The sequence below is a fragment of the Triticum aestivum genome, chromosome 3B (genome assembly GCF_018294505.1).
Source record: "Triticum aestivum cultivar Chinese Spring chromosome 3B, IWGSC CS RefSeq v2.1, whole genome shotgun sequence".
Classification (NCBI taxonomy): Eukaryota; Viridiplantae; Streptophyta; class Magnoliopsida; order Poales; family Poaceae; genus Triticum; species Triticum aestivum.
Genome location: NC_057801.1, coordinates 646,334,593 through 646,344,464, shown reverse-complemented (window position 1 = coordinate 646,344,464; position 9,872 = coordinate 646,334,593). Strand labels below are relative to the sequence as shown.

The following is a 9,872-nucleotide window of genomic DNA, read 5'->3' as shown; positions in this document are numbered from 1 at the left end:
TTTACGTAGACCAAATACTATTGTCCTATATATCAATCCTTACCTCTGTACCATTCCGGGGCTCCTTGTCATGTCCGTGATCTCATCCAGGACTCCGTGTAACATTCAGTCACCAAATCATATAACTCATATAACACTATATCATCAACGAGAGTTAAGCATGCGGACCCTACGGGTTCGAGAACTATGTATACATGACCGAGACACCTCTCCGGTCAATAACCAATAGCAAAATCTGGATGCCCATATTGGTTCCTACATATTCTACGAAGATCTTTATCGGTTGAACCGTTATGACAACATACGTAATTCCCTTTGTCTATCGGTATGTTACTTGCCCGAGATTCGATCATCGGTATCTTCATACCTAGTTCAATCTTGTTACCAGCAAGTCTCTTAACTCGTTCCGTAATACATCATCCCATAACTAACTTTTTGTCATTTGCTTGCAAGCTTATGATGTGTATTACTGAGAGGGCCCAAAGATACCTCTCCGATACTCGGAGTGACAAATCCTAATCTCAATATATGCCAACTCAACAAACACCTTCGGAGATACCTGTAGAGCATCTTTTTTGTCACCTAGTTATGTTCTGACGTTTGATAGCACACAAGGTATTCCTCCGGTATCCGGGAGTTCCATAATCTCATAGTCGAAGGAATATGTATTTGTCATCAAGAAAGTAGTATCTAATTTGATCGATCATATGCTAAGCTAACGGATGGGTCTTGTTCATCACATCATTCTCCTAATGATGTGATCCCGTTATCAAATGACAACTCGTGTCTATGGTTAGGAAACCTTAACCATCTTTTGATCAACGAGCTAGTCTAGTATAGGCTCACTAGGGACACGGTATTTGCTTATATATCCACACATGTATTTAAGTTTCCGGTCAATACAATTCTAGCATGAATAATAAAGCTTTATCATGATTAAGGAAATATAATAATAACCATTTTATTATTGCCTCTAGGGCATATTTCCATCACAATGGTGGTGGCCCAGGGGTTGCACAGGTCAATGGCGTTCGGCGCTCGACGACAGGGTGCTGGTGGCAGTGGCAATCTTTCTCCTCCTAGGTACGGGCCAGCAGCGCATGGGCTCATGCTTGTCGAGGTGGCTACGACCTAGGGTTTGGGCTCGGGTTGATCGGATCTCTGTCCGAGGTGGATCAGAGACCGTGCTCTGGGTAGGTGAGGTTGGGCTCGATCTGGGTAGTGATCGTTCCCTCCTTGCGTGTGTGGTGGTCGGTGGTGGTGGTCATGATATCTTTGCGTTGGTGAGTGGAACCGCACCGGTGGCCATGCACATGGCGTCGTGCAAGCTTGCTTGGGCTAGGGCTTGCTCGCCAACGACCATGGGCAGTCATAGAGTCATGTCCCCCCAGCCCACTGGAATTGGTTGGGGACGCAGACTTGAGGGCCTCATACGATGGAGGCACCTACCCATACTCGATAACTGATGTCGGGCTAGGAGGTGATGGTGTTCATCTGCTCTTCTTACCTTGGTTGAGTGTGTCATGAACTGAGCGGTGTACGTTATCTTGCGATAGGGATGCCTGGGTGGTGGCCCTGAATGGCAATACACATAGTTGGCTCTCCGGCGGGCACCATTGTAGCGGTGGTGTCTCTCCTTCCTGGTTTTGTGGGAAGCACAAGGTGTAGGAGCGGATGGCTCTGGCGTGCTCTTTGCCTTCATAGGGGCAACGCCTTGATCTGAATCTAGGGATCACGCTCATCTTGGAGGCCTCGTTGTGGCATGGGTGACTTGCCAATGATGGAGACACCCGTGGGTGGATGGGGGTTTTGTTAGGCTATTTCACACGATGTATCAGTGAGGGAGCCACCATGAGCATGCAAATTAACTTTTGCTCAAGGCGACATCAACGATAAGGAACATGGAAACATTGATGGTGAGGAACTTGGCAGCATTGACAGTGAGGATCATGGCAGCATTGACAATGAGGAACTCGGTGATGGCAGGTTTGTGGTGGGGGTAGGGACGAGCATAGGGGTTGTCGAAGGTGCTTTGTGTCTATTTTGAGTTGTGTCATGGTTATAGGCTAGGTGGTGGTGGTGTGCACCCTATTTGTTTTCCCTATCCTCTACCATGATAGATCTGGAAAGTTGCGTGTAGAGCAATGTCTAATTGCGCAGACAGTCATACTAAGTTGGCCATGGGAGTAGCCCAAATTTAAATTTGTACCATGGCGAAGTTTGCATTGACGACCATACTAAGTTGGCTAGAGAAGGTTTTTGCGCAAGTTACTCTATTTCCATAGTCACATTTTGTTGGCAACTTCAGTGGTTGATATATTCACATGTTTTTTGTTGTTGACATAGGACAAATAGGAATCCGATGATGGGGGAGGGTATGGTGGCATGGCAACGCTAGCTTTGTTTTTTTGCACGAACATGTGATGTGTCCTGAAGATGGGATCAATGTCGGGGGTTACATAATGTCGCTCGTACGTGCATACCCTCATTCGCTTTGACTAATATGTGTGTTTTGCTTTTCACATACAAATGAGGTAAATAAATTAATGGAGGTACAAGGAGATACGGGCGGTAGTGGAAGAGCGGTATCTATACCGTACACCATTTATGAACGATGGAACACAAAATAAGTTGCTCACCAGTAGACATCTACCACTAATAATGAAGAGGAGGGAGCGAAACATGTGGTAAGCAGGGAGTTTGATAGTTTGGAGGCAAATCTTTTGTCTCAATATAAAACTGACCTTGTATGGGAAACACGTTCATAGGATTTAATGGTTTTGATTCATTTTTCGCGCTCACTTGCATCTGTATGGTCATAATCAATCTCGTATTGCAAAGTGGCAGAAGCACAAATTCCCATGCAGGACATTACAGACCCATAGGGAACATGCACATCTACTGTAGTAGTTAATCAAGTAACAATAATGCTAGTAGGCACCCACATGTTTTTTTTCACTTTTATGGGTTTTCATTATGTTCCTTCGTTGTTACTCCTTCAAACCACTTTTTCACTGGAAAATAGAGTTTCACATTACCACGGGGCCGGCTGAGAAGCCTGCTACGGTGGGCGGGGTGCTCCTCCCTGGGTGGCTGCGCCCCCCTGCTTGCGGCCACCACGATGGCCGCCGCGACGACCCCCCCATTGGCCACCTGCTAGGGTGGCGGGAAGGGGGCGGCCTGGGCGGGCGGGAAGCCGGGGGAAAAGGTGGGCGCTGCCGGTGGCGGTGTCGGGCGCGGTGGTGGCGGGGCAGAACCCCTGTGGGTGCCGGCAACGAGGGCGGTGTGGGTCGCGCGAGTCCGCGCCACCCGCATACGACGCTCCTCCAACTTGAGGTACGCGACCACCTTAGCAAAGGTGGGCTCCGGGATGAGGGTGAGGTTGGAGGCGGCGTTCCCGAAGTCCTCGTTGAGGCCGCCGGAGAGGGTGCTGATGAGGAGCTCGTCGCCGATCTTTTCCCCGAGATCACGGAGCTCATCGGCGAGCTTCTTGAGGCGCATGCAAAAATCGTCGATGGATGAGTCAAGTTGCTGGCACCCGTAAAACTCACCGTAGAGCAGGACCTTGCGCTGCAGCCGGTTGTCGGTGAAGAGGCCATTGAGCTTGGTCCAGACCGCATAGGCGTCGTCCTCGTCATCCACCATGGTGTGGAAGAGGTCGCTGGAGATGGTGAGGTAGAACCAGCGGATGATGGTGGCGTCGAGGATCATCCACTCCTCGTCGTTGATCATGAGCGACGAGTCCACGGTGCCGTCCACGTGACCGTGCAGGAGGTACTCACGGAACACAAGCGAAAAATACCACTTTCAAGCGGAGTAGGACGCGGTGGTGTGATCAAGCTTGACCGGGACACGCTCATGGATGTTGAGGTCGCGGACGAGGGTGACATCGAGACCGGCGAACGGGTTGGAGACGGTGGAGGAGGAGGAGCTCATGGCGAGGGTTAGGGTTTGAGACGCGGCGCGGGTGGGTGAAGGCTGGGTGGTCCGGGTTGCGGCGCGGGTTGGTAGGGGTGGCGGCGCGGGTGGGAGGAGGGGGTTTCAGGAGAGAGGGCGGAAGCGGCGGCGTTCAGCGGCGGCGGCCTCGGGAAGAGGCGGCGGCGGCGGAAGGCGAGGTGGTGGGGAGAAGCGGCGGCTAACAGTGGCGGCGACGGCGACCGGGAGGTGGGTGGCGGTGGGGGCGGCTAGTGGCGGCAGCGGGGAGTAGCGGCGGCGGCGGCGGCGCGCGGCGGCGCGGCGGCGGCGGCGGCTTTAGGGTGTAGGATCGTGCTGCGATAGATACCATGTAGAAGGACAAGTTATGAGTTGTGCAATCTCGATGTATTGATCGGTGCACCAGGCACGTATATATAAATACAGAGGTGGGCTGCAACCTCAACTATACAAAGAAAATAGGAAGTAGGCCCTACACACAAATATACACGTACACAATATACTTAACATCATGAAAAGTATATCACTAAATTTCTATAAGAATGTAATTTCTAAACATATATTTTTTATCACATATAATACATATTTAAATATTTAAATGGTTAAATCATTAACCTAAAACTACGTGAATGACTTATTCAGTACTATCAATCGCTCTCTAGAAGTAATAGCCTCTGAAGTTAGCTGCGACCTTGCTCGAAATTAAACACCGTACCGGCCTCCCACCACCACCAACCAGGCTTATATAACCACTCCGTCCCCCCTGCTCCACTGCCATCACCTTGGTTGAGATCGGGACGAGGCAATGGCGTCTCCGAAATTCAAGCCCGTGGAGGAGTGCAGCTCCGAGGGGAGGTCGGCGCAGACGGTGGCCGCCGACTTCGACGGCACGCTGCTCCGGTCCTCCAATGCCTTCCCCTACTACCTCCTCGTGGCGCTGGAGGCTGGCAGCGTCCTCCGCGCCGTGGCGCTGCTCCTGTCGGTGCCGTTCGTGTACGTGACCTACATCTTCTTCTCCGAGTCGCTGGCCATCAGCACCTTGGTGTACATCTCCGTGGCCGGGCTCAAGGTGAGGAGCATCGAGATGGCGGCGCGGTCGGTGCTGCCCAAGTTCTACGCGCAGGACGTCCACCCGGAGAGCTGGAGGGTGTTCAGGTCCTTCGGCAAGCGGTACATCATCACGGCCAGCCCCAGGGTCATGGTGGAGCCCTTCGCCAGGGAGTTCCTCGGCGCCGACAGGGTGGTGGGCACGGAGCTGGAGGTGGGCAAGTCCGGCAAGGCCACGGGTTTCATGGTGAAGCCCGGGGTGCTCGTCGGCGACCACAAGAAGCAGGCCGTGGTGAAGGAGCTGGGCGACGCCGTGCCCGACGTCGGCATGGGCGACAGGGCTACCGATTTCAACTTCATGTCCATATGCAAGGTTCGATTATTGCTTCAACTCTGCCTTCTCCTTCCTTACGCGTAAGATTATCGTTGGTACTTTTAGCTGCACCGTCAACTCTTGTCGATGAGCCAATAGGTAGCATTTTTACTCCCAATTAATCTGGACATGATATTATGCATTGTGATTAACTGCTATAACTTCTTTAGGCCCAATTAATCTGGACATGATATTATGCATGAATTGTGCCTTTCTCACAAATTTCAGTCTGAATCTATGAATTCTGAAGCACACTTGGCTCGTAATGCTGTACAGTAGTATTATGGAAACTTTGGTTAAAGTAGCATTAGTAGCCAGTCCTGCGCCTGCGACGACGTAGGTAGCAGTAGCATATCGCTTGTAGTACTAGCTTCTCGGCGATCAGTGAAGTGTTCAATCACGCGATCCCGGGTGCAAATTTGGCTGCCTAGAGTTGGCAACCAACTATGCGGATGCGGCGACGACCTCAGACAGATTTAGCAAGTTGGTGGCCGGTAGGCACGAGTTGTTCGAGCGCGACGGCGACAGTCTGCAGTCGCTGTCAGCTGCTCATCGGCTCAGTCGGTAATTAATCACGACTTCCATTGCGCCTCCCGCTCCCACGGCCAACACGGGCCACGGGAAAAGCTGTCGGTCTCGCTGGCGGAGTGAATGCTGCTGCGGGGTTCAGGCCGGCGCCAGTGAGTGACCTCCCTCCATTTACGGTTGTTTGGTGGGAATTCAAGCTCTGTCCAGGGCGCATTCAAGGAGACGGCCGGATCGCGCCGCTTGCCGTTTCTGTGCTACAGTGTGAGACATGAAGGCTGGCGTGTGCGTGTCTCCCGGATCTCCTTTTCCCTTGCTAATCTGCTTCGTTTCTTTTTAATGGCTTCTTGCTACCGTCCTGACCGGGTTCGCAGAGACATAAATTTCTTCTGGGACCTTGCTGCTGGCAGAGTCCAGACGTCCAGTACTGAGAGAGAGAGAATAACTAATTTCTTTATTGGTGGGGTGGCTTGGCTACATGGCTAGGCTGGCCACGTATTTATGGCGCCAGATTTGGAGTTAATTTGCACATCTGTTCTGGTACGGGCTGGGCGAGCTGCTTAATTACTTGGGTAGTAGTACTGTATTTTGGCCTCGCTGCCTCACAGCTCACTGCTGCCTGTGATCCCCATTACTCCAAAGTAGTTCAATTGGATCTTACTTTATGCTTATTACTGAAGTTTTTTTGCTGAGCACTGGAATTCATAGCGACTCCTTCAAATTTACTGACTCTTTTGTAAGTTTACTCCCTCGGTCCTGAAATAACTGTAGTGGTTTTAGTTCCAATTTAAACTAAAATTTACTGAAACCACAACACTTATTTTGGACGGAGGGAGTACTATTTAAGTAGAATTTACTCTGAAATTGCACTAAGCTAGCAGTACTAATCCAAAGCACAGCGATTAAAGCCTACCATAATTCATTTGGGCAAAGTACGACTGTACTGAGGTAGAACACATGGCGAAATTGATTGAGTATCATGAACAAAATAAACAGTACACAGTACATGCATTCTTTTGAGATTTTTGCACTTGGAATGCATGCCTAGAATGGCTAAACCAACACCTGTAGAGCTACCATGCGAGTATTCAGTCCAAGATAGAGTAGTTCAATTGGCCTTAATATCTTGCTGAATTTTTGTAGCGGAATACTACTGAAATTCATCGTTAGTTGCTTAATTTACGGCGCTTTTCATTAGATATACTCCCTCCGTCCGAAAATACTTGTCTTCAAACTGAATAAAAGAGGATGTATCTAGATGTATTTTAGTTCTAGATACATCTCTTTTTATCAATTTTGATGACAAGTATTTCCGGACGGAGGGAGTAGATGACTTGCTCTGAAATTGCACTAAGCAGCACCGATTCAATAGCACAAGGGCACAACGATTTCAAATGTAATTCATTGAGCAAGTACTTGTACAACTGTACTAAGATAATGGTACTTGGCCAAACTAATTGAGTATGCGGATCAAAATAAACAGTACACCCGTACTATGGTGCACATGGCAAAATTAATTGGGTATGCTGATCAAGATAAACAGTATGCACAGTGCCGCACGCTGAGCACTCACTGTGGGTGTGCATGCAGGAGGCCTACCTTGTCACGTCGAGGAAGTACAGCCCGGTGCCCAAGAACCAGCTGCTGACGCCGCTCATCCTCCACGACGGCCGCCTCGTGCAGCGCCCGACGCTGCTGGTGGCGCTCGTCACCTTCCTCTGGATGCCGTTCGGCTTCGCGCTGGCGCTCCTCCGCGTGTACATCAACCTGCCCCTCCCGGAGCGCATCGTCTTCTACATCTACCACATGATGGGCATCAGGCTCATCGTGAAGGGAAACCCGCCGCCGCCGCCCAAGAAGGGGAGCCCGGGCGTGCTCTTCGTGTGCAACCACCGCACCGTGCTGGACCCCATCGAGGTCGCCGTCGCGCTCGGCCGCAAGGTGAGCTGCGTGACCTACAGCATCTCCAAGTTCTCGGAGCTTATCTCGCCGATCAAGGCGGTGGCGCTGACGCGGGAGCGCGACAAGGACGCCGAGAACATCCGGCGGCTGCTGGAGGAGGGCGACCTGGTGATCTGCCCCGAGGGCACCACCTGCCGGGAGCCCTACCTGCTGCGCTTCAGCGCGCTCTTCGCCGAGCTCACCGACCGCATCGTGCCGGTGGCGATCAACACCAGGGAGCACATGTTCCACGGCTCCACCGTGCGCGGGTTCAAGCTCATGGACCCCTACTTCTTCTTCATGAACCCGCGGCCGGTCTACGAGGTCACCTTCCTCAACATGCTGCCCAAGGAGCTCACCTGCGGCGGGGGCAAGTCGCCCATCGAGGTCGCCAACTACATCCAGAAGACGCTCAGCGACCAGCTCGGCTTCGAGTGCACCACCATCACGCGCAAGGAGAAGTACGGCATACTGGCCGGCACCGACGGACGCGTCCCGTCCAAGAACAAGGAGAAGGAGAAGAACTAGCGGATCTCGGGCTGGACTGCCTCGCGCCGGCTACAGTGGTTGATCGTGGTTGTTATTGTTTACAGTTTACTATGATTAATTGTTTGTTATTTGTCAGATCACTCACCGTTTCCAGGAAACTAAAAGGACCGTGTCGTGTATTAGCTTGAGGTCACAATTGTCTTGTACCAATAATTGTTTCTTCGCCAAAAGGATGAGTAATTATATGGATGATTTTCAGAATCTTGTCTGCACAAATGAATGATTATATTTTTTGAAAGGTCGCCCACCTGAACATTTCATCTAGCCAAATGGCAAAAACATCATTTTTACATGGGAGCGCACGTCTCACCATCCTTTGAAAGATTTGGGACTCCACAGTGCTCGTGTCTTCCGCAATGGGACGCATCGCGCGGATGTAACAGTTAGGACTATTGGCAGTGATTTCACTCTTTGGTCTTATTCGTTATAGAACTCTTAGTCTATTTTAGAACAGCCCAATAACTATTTCAGAAATTCCTAATAAATTGCATAGGCCCACTTAGCCCATTCATGCAAGGTAAGGGATACTATTAAATTTTAGTCCCACGTTGCTAGTTTAGTGGGAGTTGGACCTCCTTATAAGAGAGGTTCCTTTCCCACTTGTATGAGCATAAAAACAAGAGGGACATCCACACGCGCTTCTCCTTCGCCGCCCGCCTCGTCACGCGGCGGGTTGCGGGGCCTTGCTCCTGTTCGCTTCATCTCAGATGCTATCTACCTCGTCCGATATATCTAGACTTGTTTTAGTTGGTCGGGTGAGAGGGGGTTGATCGACATCCCCCCTCATGTCGAAGTTACCAGAGTTTTCTTCTAGGGGTTTAGATCGACAACGCTTTTTTCTAGGGTTTGTGTGGCCTCGAGAGTTGGTCGCCTGATATGTCCACCGCGATATAAAATGATACATAGATGACAACAATTCTTTATTAGAAAGCAAACGATACCTACATATAGTCCAATATATCTAGACTTGTTTTTCTGATATATCTAGACTTGTTCCAGTTTGGGGTGGCCTCGACAACGCTTTTTCAGTCCCGGTTTGGGTGGACTAGAGAATTAGTCGGGTGAGAGGGGGTTAATCGATGTCCCCCCTCATGTCGAAGTTACCGGAGTTTTCTATATGAACAAAAAAATTCCACATGACATGTCCGACGAGCGGACCGCCTCTCATGCAGGTACGACGCCCCCCCTCATGCTGAAGTTATCAGGGAGGGGGTAGATCGACAACGCTTTTTTCTAGGGTTTGTGTGGCCTCGAGAGTTGGTCGCCCGATATGTCCACCGCGATATAAAATGATACATAGATGACAACAATTCTTTATTAGAAAGCAAACGATATCTACATATCGTCCAATATATCTAGACTTGTTTTTCTGATATATCTAGACTTGTTCCAGTTTGGGGTGGCCTCGACAACGCTTTTTCAGTCCCGGTTTGGGTGGACTAGAGAATTAGTCGGGTGAGAGGGGGTTGATCGATGTCCCCCCTCATGTCGAAGTTACCGGAGT

At 50.5% G+C, this 9,872-nt stretch overlaps 1 protein-coding gene across 1 annotated transcript; it reads left to right on the top strand.

Moving 5' to 3' along the window:
• The first annotated feature begins 4,695 nt into the window (after nucleotides 1-4,695).
• LOC123071453 (glycerol-3-phosphate 2-O-acyltransferase 6) lies at nucleotides 4,696-8,569 on the top strand. The gene is made up of 2 exons (XM_044495014.1): nucleotides 4,696-5,353; nucleotides 7,469-8,569. The coding sequence occupies exons 1-2, from the start codon at nucleotides 4,739-4,741 to the stop codon at nucleotides 8,345-8,347; spliced, it is 1,494 nt and encodes a 497-aa protein (XP_044350949.1). The 5' UTR covers nucleotides 4,696-4,738; the 3' UTR covers nucleotides 8,348-8,569.
• Nucleotides 8,570-9,872: the final 1,303 nt, after the last annotated feature.